The sequence below is a fragment of the Pelophylax lessonae genome (genome assembly GCF_965119305.1).
Source record: "Pelophylax lessonae genome assembly, chromosome: 6".
Taxonomy (NCBI): Eukaryota; Metazoa; Chordata; class Amphibia; order Anura; family Ranidae; genus Pelophylax; species Pelophylax lessonae.
The window spans coordinates 128,631,150-128,657,934 of NC_138773.1; the positions used below are offsets into that span (position 1 = coordinate 128,631,150).

Consider the following 26,785-nt stretch of genomic DNA (forward strand, 5'->3'; position numbering starts at 1 on the left):
TTTTGTTCACTGCACCCCAAAAAGGATTTTGTTCACTGCACCCCAAAAAGGATGTTGTTCACTCCACCCCAAAAAGATTGTGTTCACTGCACCCCAAAAAGATTGTGTTCACTGCACCCCACAAAGGATTTTGTTCACTGCACCCCAAAAAGATTGTGTTCACTGCACCCCAAAAAGGATGTTGTTCACTGCACCCCAAAAAGGATTTTGTTCACTGCACCCCAAAAAGGATTTTGTTCACTGCACCCCAAAAAGATTGTGTTCACTGCACCCCACAAAGGATTTTGTTCACTGCACCCCACAAAGATTGTGTTCACTGCACACCAAAAAGGATTGTGTTCACTGCACCCCAAAAAGATTTTGTTCACTGCACCCCAAAAAGATTGTGTTCACTGCAGCCCAAAAAGATTGTGTTCACTGCAGCCCAAAAAGATTGTGTTCACTGCAGCCCAAAAAGATTGTGTTCACTGCAGCCCAAAAAGATTGTGTTCACTGCAGCCCAAAAAGATTGTGTTCACTGCAGCTCACACACAGAAAAATGGATGTGGATCACTGACACCTGCCTATCTCCAATCCCACACCACACAGCAATATCGATTGTAGTTTGTAGAACACAGTTTCCCTAAAATTCAGCAGACTCTGTCCCTAACAGGATTGAGAAGAGATCGTAGATCAGGATTGAGTGCAGACCCCACCCCCCACACAGCAATATCGATTGTAGTTTGTAGAAGACACTGACCCTATATAATTCAGCAGACTCTATCCCTAAAATGCCTACAACTCGCCCTGCCTAAACACTCCGACCTGTCCCTCAATTCTATCCGGACACAAATGGTTTTTTCCTGCCTATCTTTCCCTAATCAGCAGCCAGCACGTTGATGTGTGCTCTGTCCCTGAATCTAAGCAGCATAATGACGCCGCTGCGGCTGCCTCGAACTTATAAAGACTTGGTCACATGCTTCAGACGGCCAATCACAGCTACTGAGACATTTGCAGGCATGGCTGGGATGGCTTAAGGCACACCAGTTAAACGATTGTTGATTGGCTGTTGAAAGCCCGCCATGAAAAGAGCGCCAAAGCATGCAAAACCCGGAAATAAAACGACCGAACACGGATTTTTACCCGAACATACAGTAAAGTGTCCGTGTCCGTGTTCGGGTACAAAAAATCCAATTATTCGGTACGAACACGAATAATACAGTCCGTGTTCGCTCAACACTACTCACATGTGCAATGCACCATTCTCACATCTCCTTCAATTGAAAACAGGAGGTAGTGCGATTCCTCTTAATGGATTTCCTCGGATCAAATGCACAAAGATCTGTTGAAACAAATCTTCCTCTCCGTCAACAAGAATTCAGGGCATCTCGCAACATGATTCCTGAAGAAGGACCCGATTCAATGAGGGTTTCTGTCCTGAGCTGGGCTCTAAGGAGAGATGACCCATCCGATCGCTGCATTTTTGGCAAACATAATCGTCTGTACCAATCAACGACCTGGCATGGAAGGTTAATCTCTTCCTATTAGATGAAACATACAGTATGAATATACATTTTTATCAATTGACATTTCAATGTGATGTTGGTACCCTAAGCTTTCTCAGAGTTCTCCTTTAGTCCACCGTATGATTAGCCAATTTATCTGACCACCATGGAAGGTGACACTATATATGCGACCTTTCCTAGGGGCAAACTGACTTCTGGGGCTTATTAACATGGGGATGTATTTATCGCCATGGATACTAGGCATTGAACAATTGTACAATGACACAATATTTGGTTAAAATGTACCTACTACTTGGGAGAAAAAATATAATATCTCCCCCTTTGGGGCATCAATGCAATTTATTGGAGGCAATAAAACTACCTGACATTGAGGATTCCCTCTTGGTTACCGTATACAACCTTTAACCTCTTGACTTCATTATGTCATTAGGGTTTGATCCTCCTTGTTATCACCGTCATTGGCAATTTTTCAAAATGTGTCCGCTTTAAGCGACCTGTTTGAGTCAGAGGGATGAAGTGACCACTGAAAAATAGGAGGGTAGTTAGTATCTAACAACCAAGATCCCCTGGCAGGGATTTCAGTATCCTCAATATTGTGACCTGGGGATAAAATGGTGTTAGAACCTCTAGTTTCCTCTGCCTCTATTCAGTGTATCCCACTGATTCCTGCCACTTGGGCATTTAGGGTTTTGTGGCCTTTGGCTGGCCACAGGATTTGTTCCTAAAGAGGAATTATTTTAGTTCTGGGCTGCAGTGCCATGAGTGAACCATGTGATCAGCTGATCCAACTTGGCTTCTACTCTGCTGAAAACCTTTTCAGAATTGGATTATTGGCTCCGCCTCCTGCATTGCCTATGTCTCTCGGGTTCAGACGGATAGGACAGATCCCCATCAAAACCATTTATTTGGTTCTGGCGTGAGGTCTGGGCCTAAATGGCTCTCGATCTTCCCGAGGATTTTGGGGAGCCCTAAGATGGGGCAAATCCCTATTTGTGGGTGTCCCCCCCCCCTGTTAATGGGATGTACGGTGTCCTCCTTGAGGTATACGGTGTCCCTTGGAGCCTAGGTGGCATGTATTGCTCCTTTGCCAAACTTATTATTATGTACATGGGCAATACCTCAAAGCACAGGAATTTAAATTCCAGGTGGTTGTACTCAGACTCCTTCATTGAAGGGTGTTAGGCACTTTTGATTATAGTAAAAATTCAATGGGCTTTGGTGCTGTATACATTTTAGATTGTAGATAGCAGCTCTAGCAGCAGTGAGATTTTTGTATGGGCCGACTTTTAAATTACATCCTACAGGCACAACACAGAAAGGGTGTTTTCATAGGCCTTAAGGTGATCAATAATATCAAAGGACCCTTTCGAAACAAAAAGCGGGACAGTACTTTTTTAAAAAAAAAAAAACGTTTAATTCTGGAGGTGTTTGGTATCTTTTTAGGGGTGCTAGTCTTTTTGCAGTGACCTTGATATGACTCATACCTATTTATGCATGGCTGCCCAATTTATGCCCTCCTATATTTAGAAGATGGCAGGGGTAGGACATGGACTCTCTGCCTGACTCCCCCCCTTTGTCTGGGTCATGACCATCAGACTGGGAGTCATATCTGGGTCTATGATTTAATTACATATTTTTAATGCAGGACTAATTAGCATTACCCTTATGCAGGGGCACCATGACCTTTTGTAACTCTCCTATTTATTTACTGATGAGTTCCCGTCATGACATGAACGGTTACACTTTTTTTTCCACTGCTGATTACTCGGCAACTTTTGCTAGAAAACATTTACCTTGCTCAAAACTTCCTAATTATTGCATTAATCATTTACATTTCTCTTTCACTTGGTTACTTTCATTACAGCTTTCTTGATAAGACTTCTGTCACAGTTCTACTTCATTTTGCAGTTTCACGCTACATTCTCTTAACTGATGTGTCCCAATAGAGGTTACTTTCACCTGCTCAAGGAGGTTCCTTATCTCATTCTCTTTTGTTAGGAGTGGAAATTAGAACTTTACTAAATTCCTTTTTTGCTGAGTCTTCTGGTGCAGTTCCACACAAAGATACAGTAAGATTGGCCATGACTCTAAAAGTATGTGATTACACTTCCTGACGTCTTTGGTGTTAGATAAGCTATTGGTGAGTTCATACAGCGGGTTTTCCTCTACCCAAGTGTCAGATGCCCATTATTGGCCCGACTTCTGAGGATTTTGATATATGACTCTAACCAGCATTTACATATTCCACCATTTCAGACTCAGAGAGGTGTTTCCACACATTTTTGATCTGTGCCGAATCTACTGGGGTTGTGGCATTACCACTAGGGACTGACACCTTGCCAGAGTTGGCAGCATGAACATTACCTGCTGTAGACATTTTTAAGGCATTTCTATCAACATTCACAATTAATAAAAAAAAAATGTAAAAAAAAAATTTTTTTTTTCAAGGTTATTGATTATGTCACCATGATCAAAATTATGATTGACATATGTAAGAAATTAATAATATCTCAGCAGTGCCTCCATTATGTAAGAATATTTAATAATAATATCTCACTGTGCCTCCATTATGTCAGAATATTTATACTGCTCTGAATATAACAGTGTCTATTTATGGTTAATAAGCAAAGATCTGTGCGATAGGAGAATCTCCACTTATTTCCACAAATCAATATGTAGCGAATTCTTTTTAATTGATTAATTTCTTTTTAAAAGCATATACCAATCTTAGTGAGTACAGTCTACAGTTTGGAATATATATAAAATATTTATTCACAAGACATGTATTCACAATAAATGATCAAACAGGAAGTGACACGAAAAGATAACTCTACAGAAAATACTAACTTCAAACAATCAATGCAATGTGATGTTTAGCTCAATAATGAAAGTGAAACTGAAACAAAGTGAAAGCAAAATGAAAGCAAGGTTACCTTTTTTCCAGGTATAGCATAAACCATAGGTAAGTATTCTATATAAATAGATCACAATTGTCTGCGAATTGCATAGCCGAAAGTCACTTCACTGCAGATGGAGCGAGAATAAGCCATGCAAAACGGAAGACTAAAATCGCAAATAATGCGATAAATCTGATATTAATAAAAATGTATAAAAACAAAAATCAGCTATTTAGAGAAAAATCTACTATGGTTTATACAGCTGGGATTGTAATCTTATTACCCTTAAATATGCAATATAAAACATATAAGGAAGGAAATAAACAATTGTTAAATAAACTCAAATAAACAGCAAAGTTCTATTTACCACACTTAAGATGGCTGCTAGCTTCAAATGGTCGTTACCAGAGTCCTAAGATGGATGCCTTTCTCAAGATGGTGGTAAGTGAAGGAGGAGTTTCGTTTGGCGTCCCTCAAAGTTTCAGATGAATGATGGAGCAAGATGGAGTATGTCTGGATGAGTATATAGAGGGATGTAGTAGTGTGTATGTTGCAAGTATAAGGTGTGTTGTGCAATGTAATGTGTCCTATCTCTCATCCGGGTTCTTCCTTTTATATGGTATGAACAAAGGGCTATAAAATTACCATAAGTTAAACCCAGAGGGATGAAACATTATCCCCATTGGTCGGGATCTTCTATACCTTAACTGGTGAGGTCATAATCACACCTCTCCTAATAATTAACCCAATGTTTTGTATAATAAAGTTAAATGATGATTTCTCTTTGTTCAAGATTAACTATAAAACACAACATAAAACTTGTCCATACTCTCAGTACATACATAAATGTCCATCTATATCTCCATCATTCATCTTGGCAATTAATGCCATTTCAAAAATTTAATTTTAATACAATATATATATTTTTATATTGGAAATATCTCATTATTAGGGATGATCGAACTTTTCAAAAGTTCGGTTCGGCCAGAACATCCGAACTTCCTCGAAAGTTCGGCTCGGATTTCAGAACCCCATTGAAATCAATGGGACCCGAACTTCGGTAATCAAAAAACACCATTTTGAAGCCCTAAAACCCAATAAATGCCCCTAAAAAGTGCCTAGGGTTCTGGGTCATGCCCCAGGGACTATTAATGACACAAAAAAAGTTCTTAAAAATTGTCATTTTTGATAGAGAGCCAATTATTGCAAAAATTTAAAAAAATAAATAAATAAATAAATAAAAAAATTCTTTTGATTTAGTGTCTGGGGGGTCTAAAAAGTGTACCTGTGAAGTTTCAGCTCTGTAGCATGTCCAGAACCAGAAAAAAAAGATTGTTTGTATTAGGTCACTTATAGAACAGGGATATGGCTCCGCTATTTTCACACCTTGCCGGTTTTGTAGCAAGCGTTTTTTTGGGCATTTTTTGGGGGACTTTGGAGGCAGGCAAAACATCTGAACTTCTGTGTAGGGGTTTATATACAGACACCCATGTCTGTATATATACACATAAAATAGCAGAACACTATGCTTGCGCTAATGAAATAATGAACACCAATATATCTCCGCTCCTATCACACCTATATATGTGTATGTCTACCCAGGTGTGTTTTTGCAGCTAGCGTTTTTTTTTGGGCATTTTTTGGGGGTCTTTGGAGGCAGGCAAAACATCTGAACTTCTGCATAGGGTTATATATACACACACACTTATATGTATATATACACATACACATATATAGGTGGGAAAGTAGCAGAACACTATGCTTGCGCTAATGAAATAATTAACACCAATAGGTCTCCGCTCCTTTCACACCTATATATGTGTATGTGTAAAATACATATAAGTGTGTGTGTATATATACCCCTATACAGAAGTTCAGATGTTTTGCCTGCCTTCAAAGACCCACAAATATGCCCAAAAAAATGCCTGCACCAAAAAAAAAATGCCCAGGTGTGTTGTTGCAGGCGTTTTTTTTGGGCATTTTTATACTTACACTTAAAAAACTTTCCCTACAGAAACTAAATTATTAAAACTAACTATAGTGGAAAATAGCACCCTAACTACACTAGATATCCCTTTCCTCACACTAAAAATTGCTAAATGACACTTTGTAGCAGAAGTAACAGAACTGCTTCCACTCTCTTCCATGTCCCTGTATTACAATGCTAGGAATTTGGCAGGGGCTATCTTATATACTGGGGGGCGTATTCACTAATGATTGGCCTATGGACCCCCTGGTCACTCCAATCACATTCCTAGCATTCTCATGCCCCCTCAATTGGCTTTTACTGATGGTTCTGGTCCAATCATGGGCTTTTAAATCCCATTTCCTGTACCATTGCATTTTGGTTGGTTCTGGTTGCCGAATTCCGAACTTTTTCAGCAAAAAGTTCGGAATTCGGCCGAACCTCGAACAGCCAATGTTCAGGTCAAACCGATGGTCGACCCGAACTGTTCGATCATCCCTACTCATTATCCCAAGACTGCATTTATTAGTGTGTCCAAAGGGAGCAGTATTGTACTGTTCATTAAATTTGGTATATAGAAACAATTAGAACATATTCTTATCTGATGACCTTTGACCTGTCTGGCCAGTGAAGATCCATTAATTATTTGACCATGCCATATACTGTCAGACATCGTGTCTGGTTTGTAGTATTTATGATGCCTTAAACACTTAAAAACAAACTTCTCTTAGAATGAGGTAATTAGTGACCCGATACGTATGTCCTTACACTTAAAAGAAATGTATTCTAACATTTATATATACATATATATATATATATATATATATATACACACACACACACACACATATATATATATATATATATATATATATATATATATATATATATATATATATATATATATATATATATATATCATCATATATATATTCCACCACATCAACAATAGAATAAGACTTAATTGTTGATATACAGTTTACACATAATATAGGGTATCTTTAACATTTATATTTTAAATGTCTGATAAAGAACACTGAGCCTTTGTCTATTGTTGCAATACTTACAGACAGGCTGACACTACAATTGTGTCTTATCTGATAGAGATGTCAATGTATCACCTTATTTATGACAGAAGGGATACAAAGACCTCTGTTGAAATTCTACTCTCTCTTGTAACAGACATTTTGCAAATGAACATATATGAACTTTCCTTCACCTTCAAACAAGATGCAAGCTATGCTGTTCACAAACTTATATGCATAAGATGGAATATACATGGCTTTTTTAAATCCATTTTTTTTTCTATTATTGTTTTTTAATCATCAATACTCCCGATAACGCCAAACATAACGTTTTGCATTGTTGCCCAAAAGTTTGATTTTGGTTTCATCTGACCAGAACACCTTCTTCCACGTGTTTGGTGTGTCTCCCAGGTGGCTTGTGGCAAACTTTAAACAACACTTTTTACTGATATCTTTAAGAAATGGCTTTCTTCTTGCCACTCTTCCATAAAGGCCGGATTTGTGCAGTATACGACTGATTGTTGTCCTATGGACAGAGTCTCCCACCTCAGCTGTAGATCTCTGCAGTTCATCCAGAGTGATCATGGGCCTCTTGGCTGCATCTCTGATCAGTCTTCTCCTTGTATGAGCTGAAAGTTTAGAGGGACGGCCAGGTCTTTGTAGATTTGCAGTGGTCTGATACTCCTTCCATTTCAATATTATCGCTTGCACAGTGCTCCTTGGGATGTTTAAAGCTTGGGAAATATTTTTGTATCCAAATCCGGCTTTAAACTTCTCCACAACAGTATCTCGGACCTGCCTGGTGTGTTCCTTGTTCTTCATGATGCTCTCTGCTCTTTAAACGGACCTCTGAGACTATCACAGTGCAGGTGCATTTATACAGGGACTTGATTACACACAGGTGGATTCTATTTATCATCATTAGTCATTTAGGTCAACATTGGATCATTCAGAGATCCTCACTGAACTTCTGGAGAGAGTTTGCTGCACTGAAAGTAAAGGGGCTGAATAATTTTGCACGCCCAATTTTTCAGTTTTTTATTTGTTAACAAAGTTTGAAATATCCAATACATTTCGTTCCACTTCATGATTGTGTCCCACTTGTTGTTGATTTTTCACAAAAAATTACAGTTTTTTTCTTTATGTTTGAAGCCTGAAATGTGGCAAAAGTTCGCAAAGTTCAAGGGGGCCGAATACTTTTGCAAGGCACTGTAAAAAAGGGTGAGGGGTAAGTTTGTATATTAAGAACAGTGTACGCACACCGTCAACCTAACAGACTGATAAAAGTTATTTTTTTCTCCCTCCTCCTCACTGGACTCAGGTCAGGGCAAAAAGATCGTGCACTGCACCCCCACACAATAAAATCGATGTAGATCGCTATCTGATTAAAGAAGATTCTTCCTATTCTTTCCCTGAAAGCAATCTCCAGCCTGCCCCTACAATAATCTCCTATCTCTCCCTCAACAGCATCAGGAACCTCTCCCTACAGTAGTTAGAGCAGAGTGACGTGTGGCACTACGTGACTCCAGCTTATATAGAGGCTGGGTCACATGCTGCACTGGCCAATCACAGCCATGCCATTAGTAGGCATGGCTGTGATGGCTTCTAAGGGCACACTAGTTAAACGCTTGTTGATTGGCTGCCCTGTAGCTGTTGAAACTGCGCCAAAACATGAAATAATTTACCGAACAACGGACTGTATCCCAAACATACACTAAAATGTTCTGGTCCATGTCCGGGTACCGAACACCCAAAAGTCCAGTACGATCCCGAACAATACAGTCCATGTTCGCTCAACTCTAGAGATAATCCATCCACCTCACAGGTGTGACATATCAAGATGCTGATTAGACAGCATAATTATTGCACAGGTGTGCCTTAGGCTGGCCACAATAAAAGGCCACTCTAAAATGTGCAGTTTTATCAGACAGCACAATGCCACAGATGTCGCAAGTTTTAAGGGAGTGTGCAATTGCATGCTGACTGCAGGAACCTCCACCAGAGCTGTTGCCGTGAATTAAATGTCATTTTCTCTACTATAAGCCATCTCCAAAGGCATTTCAGAGAATTTGGCAGTACATCCAAATGGCCTTATAATCGCAGACCACATGTAACCACACCAGCCCAGTACCTCTACATTAAGCATCTTCACCTCCAAGATTGTCTAAAACCAGCCACACGGACAGCTGCTGCAACGATCGTATTGCATAACCAAAGAATTTCTGCACAAACTTTCAGAAACCATCTAAGGAAAGCTCATCTGAAAACTCGTCATCCTCATTGGGGTCTCGACCTCACTGCAGCTCATTGTCGTAACCGACTTCAGTGGGCAAATTCTCACATTCAATGGCGTCTGGCACTTAGGAGAGGTGTCCTCTTCACGCATGAATCCCGGTTTTCACTGTACAGGGCAGATGACACACATTGTGAATGGCGTTGTGTGGGTGAGCGGTTTTCTGATGTCAACATTGTGGATTGAATGGCCCATGGTGGCGCTGGGGTTATGGTGTGGGCAGGCGTATGTTATGGACAATGAACACGGGTGCATTTTATTGATGGTTTTTGAATGCACAGAGATACTGTGATGAGATCCTGAGGCCCATTGTTGTGCCATTAATCCACGACCATCACCTCATGTTGCATCATGATAATGCATGGCCCCATGTTGCAAGGATCTGTACACAATTTCAGGAAAATGAAAACATCCCAGTTCTTGCATGGCAAGCATACTAACCAGACATGTTACCCATTGAGCATGTTTGGGATGCTCTGGATCGGCATATACGACAGCGTGTTCCAGGTCCTGCCAATATCCAGCAACTTTACACCGCCATTGAAGTGGAGTGGACCAACATTTCACAGGCCACAATCAACAACCTGATCAACTCTATGCGAAGGAGAATTGTTTGCACTGTGTGAGGCAAATGGTGGTAACACTAGATACTGACTGGTTTTTGGACACCCCCCCCCCAATACAGTAAAGCTGCACATTTTAGAGTGGCCTTTATTGTGGCCAGCCTAAGGCACACCTGTGCAATAATCATGCTGTCTAATCAGCATCTTGATAATCCATCCACCTCACAGGTTTGGTATATCTCGGCAAAGGAGAAATGCTCACTAACACAGATTTAGACAGATTTGTGAACAATATTTGAGAGAAATAGGCCTTTTGTGTACATAGAAAAAGTCTTAGATCTTTGAGTTCAGCTCGTGAAAAATAGGGTCAAAAACAAAAGTGTTGCATTTATAATTTTGTTCAGTGTATTCAGAGGGTATATAATCATATCCCTCTAAGGTGTTTGTAGCACTTATGATTTTTAATTTTGGGTTTATTAGCATCCTAAATGTAAAACCCTGGCTTTAAGAAATGTAACTTTATCCAGCAATCCACTTTAAAATATTGATTATACTCCTAAAACCCTTTGTACATATTTTATACTATTACCATTTTACTTCCGAGAATGTATATATTATTAAACACACATATTTATTATTATAAGGATTGCAATCATATGTAAACATGATAATAATTATGACTGATTAATTTTAGATAATATGATATCTTGTATAGGTAGATATACATAAATTGAAAAGTTCCTGATATTTTAAAGTTATTATTTGTGATAGATTCCATGATGTTTTAGGCAGTAGATTCTGTTAATTATCTTATGTCTACCTTTCCTTGGAAACAATGGCCAGCTGAATAGACAGGTTTAGGTTTGTTTCTCACTAGTTTGGGTAAGTTGTATGCTTGTTTTTCCCTACATAACACTGGTTATTTTGCTGTCAGACAAGGTCTTGTAAGCATGGAAGAGTGATTTTTTTTAACTTTGAGTCTTCTCCTATTCCGGCTTGTTTGTAGTCCAAATGTAGATCTATTGCCCATGGACTGAATGTGGCCTTGCCTACCATGAATCTCAAATGTCTCTCCTTTCACAGCCAATTCGCTGAACACACGAACAGATGGGGCACTCGGCGGGAAGTTCGCCCGCCGATGAGCACCCCATATTGCACTGTGCCGATACAGTGAATAAATTACTGATAATTGGCCAAAGCATGTACACGACCTGTATACTTTGGCCATTTACAGCACAGTGTCCTGTCAGAGCCATGATTGGCCAAAGGCAGGCTGCCTTTAGCCAATCATGGCTCAAGTCCATGCCCCACACTATATAAGGCTGCTGCTTACACGGCAGCCGTGTATGGTTTATGACAATAGAGGTTAGGCAGTTAGTTAGTGGATAATGAGATGAGTTTGATTAGTGCAGTCAGTGTAGTGAACAGGCATACCCCACTTTTATAATGTATAGATATGTTGTAGTCCTGGGTCCCCTCTCAGTGCTCCCCAAGTTTTGTGTCTCTGTCACTTATAGTTTGTGAGCAGTGCCATGCCAAGCTGACATGATTTCCCATAGACGCCGATGTTAAAGATGGGAAGCAGTGCCATGTCAAGCTGACCAAGATTTCCCATTGACACCAATGTTATAGATAAGGAGCAGTGCCATGTCAAGCTGACCGAGATTTCCCATAGACGCCAATGTTAAAGACAGGGAGCAGTGCCATGTCAAGCTGACCGAAATTTCCCATAGACGCTAATGAGCACTGAAAGCTGAAAATTGGTCTAGGCAGGAAAGGGGTGAAAGTGTCCTGTATTTAGGTGGTTAAGGGGAACCCTATGACACAATTAAAAAAAAAACAGCAAGGGGTCCCCCCCAAAATCTATACCAGGCCCTTTGGGGCTGCCTTTTAATGCATCGTTTTTTCATTCAATTTTTTTTTATTCAAATTTTCAGCATTACAGAGTAACACAAAGGAAGAAATAAGTAAGCAAGACATACATATCTACATGTTGCTGTGAAACATACACATGGCTTCATATATCCAATATCATATATGTAATAGTCATTCTTACACAAGCATTGTGAATATCATCAAAGGTCCATTCGGTATGCATATATCATGTGCAAAGCTTTTCAAACTAAACCACACTAGGATATTTGTAAGTATGGACATATATAGAAACATATGTGAGGCACCAATGAGTACCTCGCAATTCACAACTGCTCATCACCTCATCCAAAACAATTAGCACTCAAATTTGACGAGAGGATTGCAGCTGACAGTAACAGAGAAACTCAAGAAATAAAGAAAATAAGCAGAAATAAAGAAGATAAACAGATATACACAGTCTCCTACAATCTAGATGCACAGGCTTTGGTTTATAGAGCACCGAGGGTGCTATTGATTCTCAAATTGTGAGGCCCTACCCACTTTGCACGCTAGTACTTGCTCATAATTATAAATTTCACTCACATGACATTTCAGCTCTCCTACATTGTGTACTACATTGGACCTCCAGGTCCGCAGAATTGCTGTCCTAGCAGAGGATGTGCATGGTTTTTGATCGTAAAGAAAATGTAATTGTAAATATATTGATGCTAAGAGTGGCTCTTTTGATATTAGGCTCGACCAAGAATCTAGTAACTTGAGATATCAATGCAAAAACTGTATTCCAGAAACTACGCAAGTGGGGACATGACCAGACCCCGTGTGTCAGTGTGCCCACTTGGCTGCAACCTCTCCAGCAATCACTTGTATTGCTGGGTGTAAATTTAGTTGTCACATAAGGTAAAGTACCATCGTAAATGTATTTTTTAGGCCATTTCCCAATCATTTGTACATTTAGAGTATTGGTAGTTACATTTAATAGCAATCAACCATTGGATATCTGAGAGAGTTTTGTTTAGCTCTTTCTCCCATTTATCCAGATGTAACTTCTTAATGAACTTAGTTTTGTCATGTAATGTAATAGGCCATAAAATATAATGATGACTTTCAGTCTAAAGTCCTCTGAGTTCCAGTATTTCCACACGGTTTCCAAAATTTAAACAGGAGGAAATTTGTAGTGTTGAATAATTGATTTTAATCTATTATATGTAAAAAGTTCCCTTTCTGGCATCGAGTACTTTTGGATCAAACTATTAAAGGGGAGTAGATGACCCTCTTTGAGTAGATCATTATTATTGCCTTTTGTTTTTCAGTTTGCAAAGGAGATATCTGAGGCTAAGTATTCCATTGACTCAATAGGAATGGGTAATGTCATGCATTTTGAGGATAAATCAGAGTGTGTAACTAGATATTTCCAAGCAAGTAACCCTGCTCAGATAGTGGGGTTGTCACGTAGTTCTGCTAGTCCCGCTATGTAGCTAATTAGTAGTGATGTGCTAAGGTTGTGTGTATGAACCCCAATCGTGTTCCAGACTGCTTCAATGTGGCGGATGGAACCAATATTTCAGTTGGTCCAGCAAGGTAGCGTAATAGTAGTCTTTCGGGCTAGGAAAGCCCATACCACCCACTGGTTTGTGTTTTATTAATATTTGAGCAAAGCATCTTGGTCTCTTTCCAGCACATATACATTTATTTAGCTGAGATTGCAGACTAGAGAAGAAGGTAGCTGGAACACGAATGGTTAGTGTCAGAGAACTAGCCGGAGAATAATCACTCATAGACCTGGCACATTAGCCAGTTCTCAACATGGCCGCGCCCGCATGATTACGCACACACGTATTGCAAATGCACGTCCGCTAGGGCGAAGACGTGTGCGTGCTGGCACACAAAGTGGACGTCCAATCCCAGCACCCTCTGGCCTTTAAAAGGATATCTGTGGCACATGAACATTGCTGACTGGTCTTCAGCTTCCTGTTTCCTGCTTCCTGTGTTTGCTGCTGCTTCTGATCACCTGTTGTCAACCCGGCTTGTTCTTGGATTCCTTTTGTCTCGCTCCCAGCTCTGATCTCGGATTGTTCACGGATCTTCTCTTGTCATCTGCCCTGTGTATGACCCTGGCTTGCCTAACCACGACTCTGCTATCCGATCTGCTGACTACTGGCTTACTGACCTCTGCTTCTGTCCCTGACTACGCCTTCAGCTGTGCCTTGTCTGCTGTGATCTGCCTTGTTGCCCACCTGCTGTACCCAGCCTGCAGAACCTGCTTCCAGCCAGCTGCACTCTCCATTACAAACTACTTCCAGCCGTGTGCAGTCTGCAACTTCCACAGCACTCCTGGGTCCTAGTGCTCACCTCCTCTGGTGTTCACCTGCAGAGAGATCTACCTCTCTATGATGACCCCCAGTGAATGGCTTCAGCCGAAGCGTCCCTGCACACACTCCATCAAGGAAACCGACCTGTAGAGGACTATACGGTTGAATTCCGCAAATGGTCAGCAGATACAGACTAGAATGAAGCCGCACTCAAGTACCAGTTCCGGCTTGGTCTGTCTGAGGTGCTCAAAGATGAACTGGCCCGGGTGGAAGCTCCCACTACCCTTGAACGCCTTATACAGTTGGCTATACAGCTTGACCGCCGATTACGGGAGCGGCGCTTTGAACGGACTCAATCTTACAAACCTCCAGTAACCACCACAACACCCATGCAATTTGGCCTGTTGCGGCCTTCCCTGACTCCTGAAGAGAGGATCCGCCGGTGGCAAACCAACCTTTGTCTATACTGTGGCGGTACTGGACATTTCCTTCAAAACTGCCCTGTGAGACCCAGTAAGTTCCTGTCCTCTCGTTCCCACATATGCCTCGGTCGCTGGATCCTCCCCCGCTCATATCATCTTGCCTTTCTCACTGCAGGTGGCAGAAGGGGAAGTCAAATCCCGAGCCATAGTTGATTCAGGCGCCTGCAGTTGTTTTCTGGATCTTACATTAGCTAAGGAATTACGGATTCTGCTTAGACCTAAAAGACTTAGTCTTACTGTTCACCTGGCAGACGGCACTATTCCCAAGTCGGGGCCCATTACCCAAGAAACTGTTCAAAAGAAGGATCATACACTCAGACCTTGTGTAGATTACAGGGAATTAAATAAAATTACCATCAAGAACCACTACCCGCTACCTCTCATACCAGAACCGTTTCAACGATTTCGAGCTGCTCGAGTTTTCACTAAACTGGATCTACAAGGTGCATACAACTTAGTCCTTCCAAACCCGTTTCGGACATTTTGAATACCTTGTGATGCCTTTTGGACTTTGCAATGCCCCAGCCACTTTCCAACACCTTGTAAATGACATCTTTAGAGAATTTCTGGATCACTTCCTTATAGTCTATCTTGATGATATTCTTATCTTCTCTGCATCTCTTGAATTGCATCGTGTGCACGTTAAGAAAGTCTTGTCTATCCTCAGGAAACATGGACTTTACGCCAAGGCAGAGAAATGCGAATTTGAGAGACAAACCACCTAGTTCCTAGGATTGATCATATCCACTGATGGTTTCGCTATGGACCCCCAAAAGGTGTCTTCCATCCTGGAATGGCCTGCTCCAGTGGATAAAAAATGAATCCAAAGATTTGTGGGGTTCGCCAACTTTTACAGGAGATTCATTAAAGGGTTCTCATCCATTATTGCTCCCATTACCCAGCTCACACGTCAACACTCCCGATTCCAGTCGTGCCAGGAAGTCCAGGCGGCCTTCAAAAAACTGAAAGCTCTTTTCACCTCCGCTCCAATACTTCAGCACCCAGACCCTGCTCTGCCTTACATCTTGGAGGTTGATGCCTCAGAGGTCGCCACTGGGGCAATCTTGTCACAACGTATGGGGCCTAAAGCCTTGCTCCATCCGGTAGCTTTTTTTTCTTGGAAGCTGAGTCAAGCAGAAATAAATTATGATGTCGGTGATCGGGAGCTACTGGCTATCAAAACAGCCTTAGAAGAATGGCGATATCTTTTGGAAGGAGCTGCCCATCCAGTGATGATATTTACAGATCACAAGAATCTGGAATATCTCAGGACTGCTAAATGCCTCAGGCCTCAGCAAGCACGGTGGGCTTTGTTCTTCTCCCGATTTAATTTTCATATCACCTACAGGCCAGGGTCAAACGGCAAGGCCGATGCACTTTCACAAATGTTTCCAGAGACCCCTGAAGTAGCCTCCTCCAGTACCATCCTTTCACCACAAAACTTTTTGTTGTTGCAACCTGATTTAAAATCAGCCATGCAGCAAGCTTCCTCTCAGTGTCCGGAGTCTGAAGTTCGTTCCTTGAAAAAACAAGACAATTTTTTCTGGCAAAATAACAACATCTTCACAGCTCTATGATGACCCGGACTGATGCTGCATCCACCTAGGTAAGTATAAATGGGAAAAAAAGGTAAAACCCATATTTCTCTTTTAATCCCGTAAATATTGGTTAGAGACCCTATTTTTTCGGCCAGGGGTTTCATGAGCATGGCGAATATGAGGGGAGATAAAGGGCACCCCTGATGAGTGATGCTTGTTATCTGAAATGCCTTAGAGTACATTCCTTCCGTGAAAACATGTGCTGTGGGAGTGGAATACAGAGCCAAAATTGCAGAGTGGATTCTTCTGTTAAGGCCAAATCTTTCAATCACTCTTAAAAGGTATCCCCAGTGGATGCAGTTGAAAGCCTTCTCTGTGTCCAATGTTAGAAGCAGCGAAGGATCCTTTGATTTTTCAACCAAATGGATGATATTGATAATCCGTCTAGTTGCGTCAGGGGCCTGGATGCCTGAAGTAAACCCCACCTGGTTCTTTTAACCAGTGATGTAAGAAAGCTTCTCTCTGCTAAAATCTTTGCATACACCCTAAAATCTACATTTAAAAACTATATTGGTTCGAAATTTTGCGTCAGAGTCAGTTCCTTCCGTGGTTTGGGTAAGGTGACAATAGTAGCAGTTAGCATCTCTGATGGAAATGATGCTCTAGCAGCAGCAGTGTTAAAGACCTATATTTAGCAGGCTCCTGTGCTAATGAGCTGATCCTGCATCAGAAAACATATTTAAATGATTGTGCTGCTGCTTAAAAACAAACAATGTACCAAAAAAGTGGAAAATAAAAATAATCCCACCTAGCAGCGCTCAACTCAGAAAAGTGCATACAATATATGTGAACAAAATAAACAAACAATTAAATCAATAAATAGATATACATGTGTTCAAATAATCACTGAAAATCAAATCCCAAAATTAATTAGTGGACAATAAATCAAGTGAAAAAAATCAGTGGAAAAATTCCAGTGAAACACACATGGATATATCAATGTATAACTAAAAGTCCAATAATAGGAAAACTAAAAGTCCAATAGTAGGAGAATAGTGATATGTGATGATCCAGTGAGATTCCAGTGTAAGCTGAACAGAAACACACCAACAAAGTGTCCACTCCCCTCAGCTAGAACACTCACCCCACTTTTTGCCCTCCACTCTCATGGATAGGGCTGATAACGCTTTGGAATATGCACCACTGCAAAAGATATAGCGAATAATGGATCCTTGGTAAATCTCAAGATGTCATTGCTCCGGACGCGTGATGTACCAGCGTTCGGGTCCAGGACTCTCCGGTGAGACACCGCCGCTCACCCGATCAATCACCAGGCACGTCGTGGACACACGCTCTCTCTGCCAGAATTTATCACCATTCCTCGCATCTCATTAGACGCTAGATTAAACACACTTGGGCTCATTGTCTCCACACTAAACAAGACTATCTGCCATAATTGACTGCAGTGTCCGTATGTGCATTTAATCCTTTACGTATAAATGAATAAGTGTTATGCATTATTGGCCCTACTCCCTGCTCACAAATATGGCATTCCTAATCCCAAAAGTTAAAAGGAGTGCTAGGAATCACTAAATCAGCCAAATGTAAGCTTAGCCATAGACCTATCCATATGTACCATTAGCCCCTTATGCTAGCAATATACATAGCGTTGCTACACAATAAATAATTAAATGTGCAAATCCTAAAAGGGCATAGGGGAGCAATGAACTCAAGAGAGATATTACATAATGCTCATAAACACATAAAAGAAATACTAATAAAATTATTATCTTAAAATATAAAATGTATACAATAAATGAACATGATGTCAGAGTCTCCAAAACACATTCATAATAATAATAATATTAACAATATTAATATTAACAATAATAAATACATTGTTGAATAAAACCAATCTAAAATCCAGAAAAAGAACGAAGCATCCGAAAAAATACATAATATTAATAATTACTGATAAAACAATTAAGATCTAATTCTATATTCATACCTGTTGGCTTTAAAGTTTTTAATAAATAAATCCACTTAGTTTCACATTTTGAAATGTCTCTAACCCTGTTTGATCCCCTCCAGTTCGGGGGTACCCTCTCAAATCCCCAGAACTGCAATCCCTTGGGATCTCCTTGATGTTTTGTTCTGAAGTGTCTTGAAACACTGTGGTATTCAAAACCTTTTTTAATACTTTGAACATGTTCACCAACACGTACTTTTAAAGTTCTTTTAGTTCATCCTATATACATAAGATAACACGGGCAGGTAAGTGCATATACCACGTGCGTGGTATCACATGTAATGAACTGTTTAATATTAAAGGTTTTGCCATTTTGAGGGGATATGAATGAAGATCTTGATTTAACATTATTGACCACATGACAGCATGCTTTACATTTACCACATGCCTTGAAACCAGTCATATCTGAAAAAAATGTAGCCTTGGGGGGGTCCAATACTTTTTTCACCACCCGTTGGCCAAAATTGGGAGCCTTTCTATATATAAAGGATGGTATTTGTGGTAAGACAGGTCCCAGGACTCTATCCATCCCCAATTTGTGCCAATGTCTTTGAAATATATTCTCTACCTCCCTATACTGGTTATGAAAATCAGATAGGAACGAGAATTGGTGTTTATCATTAATCACCTTTTGTCTATTTTCTAGACAATGGCTTCTTGGTACTTCTAGAATTTTTTGTATCTCACGATTTATGTCCTGCTCTCTGTACCCTTTTTGTACGAAGCGCTCCTTGAGAACTTTAGATTGTTCCAAATAATCCATTTCAAAAGGTGCAGTTCCTATGTACCCTCATTAATTGGCCTCTGGGTATGTTCTTCAGCCACACTGGGTGGTGTCCACTGTTTATAGATAAATAGCTGTTTCTATTTAGTGGGCTTGAAGAATATTTTTGTTGCAAAGCCATCATTACACCAAAAAATAGTTATGTCTAAAAACTGAATACTCTCTTCATGGTATTTAAAATCCAATTTTATATTGCAGTTATTGTTATTTAATTCGGCCATGAATTTATCGAGACTCGTTTTAGTACCTTGCCATACAAAAATGATATCATCTGTGAATCTTTTATAATACAATAATTCTCATTTTTGTGTTCCATAGACAGATTTATTCTCCCACTCCGCCATAAATAAATTAGCTAAACTGGGAGCAAACTTTGCTCCCATTGCAACGCCTTTTATTTGGCTAAAAAATTCTCCTTGGTACCAAAAATAATTATGCGCAAGGCAATAATCCATTGCCCTACGCAAAAACACCTTGTTGGAGTGGGGGAGATCCTCCCTTTTACTTAAGGCCCAATTTAGGGCCAATAGTGCATCTTCGTGCTGTATAATAGTATACAGGGATGACACATCAGCTGTTACTAGTGTGAGGGATTAGCTCGGTGGTAGGCGTGGATGACCCCTTGGGGGGTGCGTTTTCCCAGAGAGGTAGCCGACAAGTGCTTGCAAACAAACAGTGTGGTTTATTAAATGGTACTTTCTTCACCAGGCTGTATGCAGCAAAACATCCAAAATAAAATAAAACAGAAAATAAATCCTTGCCTCTGTGGGCGGCTACCTTCTCACAACTGGAACCTGCCTAAGTGTCTGTCTCCAACCTACCGTCGGGCAGACTTCCTTGTCCTCCAGCGGACACTCAATAGTCCTTTTATAATAGCTTCACAGGGCAACACAGTCCTTTGTTTCTTTCACATCAACAGTTCGTCTTCTCACCTTTGAGACGTATTCACCCTTGGTTACCGTCCCGGGCACACATCACTCCGGGGGGTCTTCTCCCAGGCCCACACATCCTGTCGGGAGGCACACGCTGACTGTCCTCCTGCTCCCAGCCCACATGGCTTCAGGACACAGCTTCTGGAGGCAGCAAACAATAGGAATTTCTCTGAACAAATTATAGAGCCTTAACTCCCTCATTCTGAACAGGTGAAGGCCTTTCAACTTCCTGCTGGCTAGCTCTGTAGCCAACACCCTAAATTAATTAATGGACTTTCTAAATCAGGTAGAAATGTATCTCCTTCCTGTGACTACATTCCCAGATTTAGCTGACTTCCTGTTACATACCCCCCCCTCTTGTTTCAACCCTAGGGTTGGGACACAGATTTCCAGGCACGCATGTGTCAAGCACTGCTGACTCACTGATAAGCCTCCTATTATCCTCAAGCTTCCGGATGAAACTGTTTTGTCATCTTCATTGACGGATTTCTCATAAATGCCACACAGTTTGTCTCTCATCTCATATACACATTCTTCAACTGCATTTTTGGCATCATTTCGCTCCTTCTCGTTTCTGTCATCTTCATTGACAGCTTTCTCATAAATGTCAGACAGCTTGTCCCTCATAACCGTCTGTCCAATCCACCATGGAGGACCGTGATCCATAGGCAACTCAATTGGGCTAGTCTTAATGTCTTCAACATTCTTAAGACGCCTCTCTCTGCAATCCATAAATGTTTTCCACAAAACTTTGAGAACCTTTGCTTCACTAAGCTTTGTTCCAAGTAGGGACTCTTGACATCCCTCTGTGACTTGAGTTGCCTCTCCATACAGCTGTACACAATCATTGACTTTTTGTTGTAAAAGGGAATGATCTTCCTTCTTGAGCTTTGCTTGCTCTAAGATGCTGTGCAGAGGATTTTCCAATTGAGACAACAGGCTGTCACACATTTCTTCAAAGTGACCCCTGTTCCTTTTCCCAGAGATATCAATATCATTCAAACATTTCATATTCATAGGCAGATCTGAAGCATTTGCACTCATCAACTTCTTAAACTTTTCGCCCTCCTGAGCGAGTCGCAGTAAAGGCCTACTACTTGATTTGATATTCAGTTTATATTTCTTGCCAAACTCTTCACAGAAGTAGCCAACCAGAACATCATCAACTTTCCTTCCACCAACATAGGGGTCAAAGGCAACAACACAGTTGAACCCAGCGATCTGGGTGGTATCCATTATAGACCTCCTCTCTGCATCAGTGAAGAAGCATGGAACTGCAACACATTCTTTTACAGGTTTCTTCAATGCACTTTCTGCTGAACTATTTGACCGCTCAAGGTCACCTAGTTTCTTTTCTCTATCTGAATTCCACATGGAATGTATCTCAAGATCACGATCAAATTTCTGCCACCTGTCTTTCACCAGTTCCATTTTGGAAACACTCCCTGAAAGGCACTTATTCATTTGCTTCACGTTTTCACCAACAGCCTTAGTTTTCTCCACTAGGTTTTCAGCCTGAACTGAGAAATCACCACATTTCTTACTCAGCTCCTTTGTTTGCTGAAGCTCTAATGATACATTTTCCAATGCTTGAAGTTTTTGAAGGAACGGTTTATTCCAAAGGGGTGATTCAAGCCACGTGTCATCACATTTCTGAGGCTCACTCAGGACAGACCCCAAAACACTGATCCTTTTAAAAACTGCATCAGGCACACTATCCCCTCTTTGGGACAGATCCTCTGTTGCCTGGAATTCCTCTTCCAGTTCCTGCAACGGAATCTTCATCTCTTCTACTTGCTGTTCTAAGGCTCGTTTAGACTTTTCTAGCTCCTGAACGCTTTTCTCAACCTCATCCTTGTAGCTGACCACATGTTCCATCTCTGTACATAGCTGCTTGTTAACTCTTTCTAGTTCAGCCTTGGACTCTAGAGCTTCCTCCAAAGAGCGAGCCAAGAACAGGGCTTTGCTCTCGTTATCACGCGCCTCCGCTTCTGCGCGGTCGCGTTCTTCTGCATATTTTGCAGACACAGTCTTCTCTTCACCAAGCATCTGATCAAACTTCTTTTTCACATCTTCAACACACTGTAATGAAGCAACGCTTTCTTCCATGCGTTTTTTCATATCCGCTATCTGAGCTTGCAATGTTGCGACTTGCTCCGATAGGTTTTTCTTTGCTTCCGCCTCCTCTTTTAATTGTTCCAGGAAGCCATTTTTCTCATCTTCCATTTGTTTGAGCTTTGTGCTAAAACTCAGCCTTTGACACCTCTCTTCCTGTAAGAGTTCCTGCATGTCTTGCAGCTGCGATTCCAAGATAGAAAAATCTTCCGCAATTTCTCTAGATTTGCTGTCTGCTTGAGAAAGCTGATTTGTAACATTGTCCAACTCAACCTGCAGTCGGTTTGCCTTCTCTGACAGCTTAGCACACAATCGGTCACCTTCTGACACCTTGACTTGCGATTCCAGAAGCTGTGCCTCTACTTTTTCCCTCTTATGTTCACAATCTTCTTTTCCCTGCATAAGAGCCTTCACCTCATTGGCTAGCATCTGGGAATAAGAATGTAATTCTGCCACACAGGCTTCTTTCTCCTTTAACTGCTGCTGGACACGTTGGGCTTCCCCTTTCCAACTTTCACAGTCCGCACGCCATTCATCTACCACATTGCTTAAAGTAGTGAGCTCATACACAGTACTCAGTAATTTAGCCTCTCTTTCACTTTTCTCTTTGTCGCTGAGAGACAATGTCGCTTCCAGAGCAACATTCTGTTCCTGCGACTCCTGCAGGTCTATTTTTGTAGCTCCCAAAGACTGAAGACTTTTTTCCAGCTGATTACGCAACTCCAACATATCAGCCATACTTTGCTTCTGTAAAGTCTGAATTTCAATTTCCTTTTCCATGAGGATGGTATCTTTCTCCTTTATAGTGTCTTGACATTTTTGCAACTCGACCAAAAGAAGAGCAGTGGATTCTTCCCACTGTAACACATGAGACTTGAGTAGTTCATTCATTTCCTGCAAGTTTCTATGCTCCATTTTAAGCAATTCCAAGGCTTGTTCCTTTTCTTCCATTTTCCGTTGCAAGGCATCCAACTCAGCCCTGCACACATACTCGGTTTCCTCCAAACCGATGGCCTCCATTGGCTGCTGGCGTCTCTGTTTCCAGCCTGCCATGCTCTCTTGATGAGCCTTTTGTTGAGCTGCAAAGCTCTGCTGAAAATCCGCATTTGCCTGCTGTTGAGCTGCATTTGCTTGCTGTTGAGCTGCATTTGATATAATCAGATGTTTCAACATCTCCTCCATTTTGAGTTTACTTTTCATCTGAGCACACTGCGTCTCCATAGCAGTTTCATCAGTGTTGCTAGGGACAACAACCTTCCTCTTTAGTAGACTCTCTTTAGGCATGGATGGGGCTGGTTCAGACGGCAACATCCCCTCCATCCATAGAATCCGGTCTCTCATTTCATCTATCTTTGCATTTTTCAGGCGTTTGGACCGCCCCATCTTCAATAACTCCACAAACAAATTTTTCAGACCACTGTCTCTTCAACACATGTAGTTTTTCTCTCTCTTGCAGGATCTCTTTTCCTGCGCACACAATTTGTGCAGTCACTTGCACCAGACACAACAAAGTTCATCAAATAATTTTGAGACCGCTGTCTCTTTAAAACACTTTTTTTTTTTTTTTTTCTGTCAGGATCTTCTCTCCTGCACACATAGATTGTGCAATCTCATGCACCAGACAAAGTTCATCAAACATTTGCACTTCCTTGCAGGGATCTTCGCTTCTGCCCACTGCATACCTCCACCATATGTGAGGGATTAGCTCGGTGGTAGGCGTGGATGACCCCTTGGGGGGTGCGTTTTCCCAGAGAGGTAGCCGACAAGTGCTTGCAAACAAACAGTGTGGTTTATTAAATGGTACTTTCTTCACCAGGCTGTATGCAGCAAAACATCCAAAATAAAATAAAACAGAAAATAAATCCTTGCCTCTGTGGGCGGCTACCTTCTCACAACTGGAACCTGCCTAAGTGTCTGTCTCCAACCTACCGTCGGGCAGACTTCCTTGTCCTCCAGCGGACACTCAATAGTCCTTTTATAATAGCTTCACAGGGCAACACAGTCCTTTGTTTCTTTCACATCAACAGTTCGTCTTCTCACCTTTGAGACGTATTCACCCTTGGTTACCGTCCCGGGCACACATCACTCCGGGGGGTCTTCTCCCAGGCCCACACATCCTGTCGGGAGGCACACGCTGACTGTCCTCCTGCTCCCAGCCCACATGGCTTCAGGACACAGCTTCTGGAGGCAGCAAACAATAGGAATTTCTCTGAACAAATTATAGAGCCTTAACTCCCTCATTCTGAACAGGTGAAGGCCTTTCAACTTCCTGCTGGCTAGCTCTGTAGCCAACACCCTAAATTAATTAATGGACTTTCTAAATCAGGTAGAAATGTATCTCCTTCCTGTGACTACATTCCCAGATTTAGCTGACTTCCTGTTACACTAGATATACGGATGCATCGCCTGACACTTTTACCTTTTCAAGTGAATTTAATAAATCTTTTGTGTCTTTTAAAAACAATTTTGTTGCCCGCACGTTGGGTTGGAGAAACTTATCTAAGTATTCCCCTGCCCGTGCTGATACCGATCAGATTCTATTTAAAATTAGTCTAGGGGGTGGATTTTTCTCGTCTTTATGGATTTTGGGGAAGGTATAAATAATCCTGCAGGCAGTAGGTACCAAATATTTCCTCTCTTTTTTATTTAGAACATGCGTCTTATAACCATAGTCCACCAAACTTTTTAGTTCATTTTTAAACATTATAGTAGGATCCTTTCTCTTTCTTAGTTTCTGATATGTGGAATTATCATTCAGCATTTCTCTTAACTGATTATGGTAATAGTCTCTATCAAGGACCACCACCCCTCCACCTTTATCAGCGGGCCTTACAATAATTTCCTTTCTATTTTCCAAATTCCTGAGCTCTTCATCTATATGTTGGTGACGGCTTTTCATCATGGGTCGTAGATCTTCCAGATCTTTCAATACTAAATGTTTGAATGTCTCGATCTGGTGATTATTACTAATTGAGGGATTAAATAGGGATTTATGTTTCAAATCACTATCTATTGGATGAGAATTAGTAGTTGAATTACTAATAGATGTTACAGGGTTATTCAGATAATACTTTTTAAGATTCAGCTGGCGAATATACTTATGTGTATCTATAAAAACGTTGAATTTGTTAACAGGGCGCTTAGGAGCACATTTTAGCCCCTGGTGCAATATATGTAACTCCTTGTTATTCAATTCAACTTTGCTTAAATTAAAGACACCTTGTTTTAATATTCTCGCCTGCGTTTTTTTGTGTTGTATTTTTCTCCCTGCTCTGCATCCTCTTCTACATTTCTGTTTTGGGTGACTCCATCTCTTTCTCCTTGTTGTCTGTATATTCGAGGGCGGTTGCGACCTCTCCCTCGTCCTAAAAAAGGAGGTCTGTACGGTGTGCTGTTCTCCTCATAATTATTTTGTACATTGCATTATCTATCTTTCTTTCTCAATAATGTTTTCTATGCATTGTTGTACTGCTGCCATCTGCTGGCCAGAATTTGCATGCCGCACGCCTTTGTTCTTGGTCAGTAAAGTTTTTTGACATCATGGGCATGGTTTTTCAGACTGTGTCTTGTGACACGCAGCAGCCATCTTCAGTTCATTAAGGCCGTGTGACTGGAAACTCTCCACATTTTTGGACTTGTGAAAAGGCATCAGTTTTTGACCAGCAGTTAGCCTCAGGATAGACACCAACAGGACAGTATTGATACCACTACTACAGAACAGTATTGTATCACCGTATATTGCTGTATTTGGATTGAATAAACCCCACATTTGATTTCATCCTCATGCCTAAGTCTGGATTCATCTAACCTGAGCATCTGCCGGTCCGGTCTGCCCCACTGCTTGGATACGAAGGTAGGAAGTCACACAGCTATTATCAGTTATACCTTAATTCGCCTTCATGTGGGGACAGAACAGTCAAAAACTGCCTTAATGTCCACACCCCGGCCACAGATTCCCTCAGAGTCCAGTACCACACTCAGGAATCTCCCTTGCAACAGGCCCACATGCAGCAAATCTGCCCGGCTACAGTGCATGTTCCACAAGTCCTCGCTCGCATAGCAGAAGAATTCTTAACGCACGCGGGGTCCCTCTCCAACCAAACCCCGCAAATCACTCAAAACACCTGAGGAACCTTGCCAGAGTGACCAGCGCAGTCGCACTGCAATTTTCAGCCCCCAATTCAAAAGTTTATTTTCTTAAAGAGACAGCACACCTTAAATAAAAATGGCTGAAAAGGACCTTGCACAGTTCCCCAGTGATGAAACAAAGCAAATGCAGCCTGATACTGATCGTTATGAAGAACAGGAAGCAGAACCCACACTTCCAGCAGACCAAGTCGTGCGACCAAGACGCTCCCTCAAACCGACACTAAAGGTCAGGGAAAACTATCAAACCACAAAAGACGAGCTATGCGATAACCTGGAAGAGCTATGGGAACGAGTTTCCTCCCTCATGTCAGGACTTAAATCCT

At 41.2% G+C, this 26,785-nt stretch overlaps 1 protein-coding gene across 1 annotated transcript in view; it reads right to left on the reverse strand.

Annotated features, from left to right (window-relative positions):
• The window catches only part of LOC309558652 (uncharacterized protein), a gene marked incomplete at both ends in the record, with an annotated part of 92,906 nt that extends 67,691 nt beyond the window's left edge, over positions 1-25,215 (reverse strand). The window contains one exon of the mRNA XM_082261717.1: positions 24,937-25,215. Coding sequence (XP_082117843.1) covers positions 24,937-25,215 — 279 coding nt within the window. The remainder of the gene's footprint in view (positions 1-24,936) is intronic.
• Positions 25,216-26,785: the final 1,570 nt, after the last annotated feature.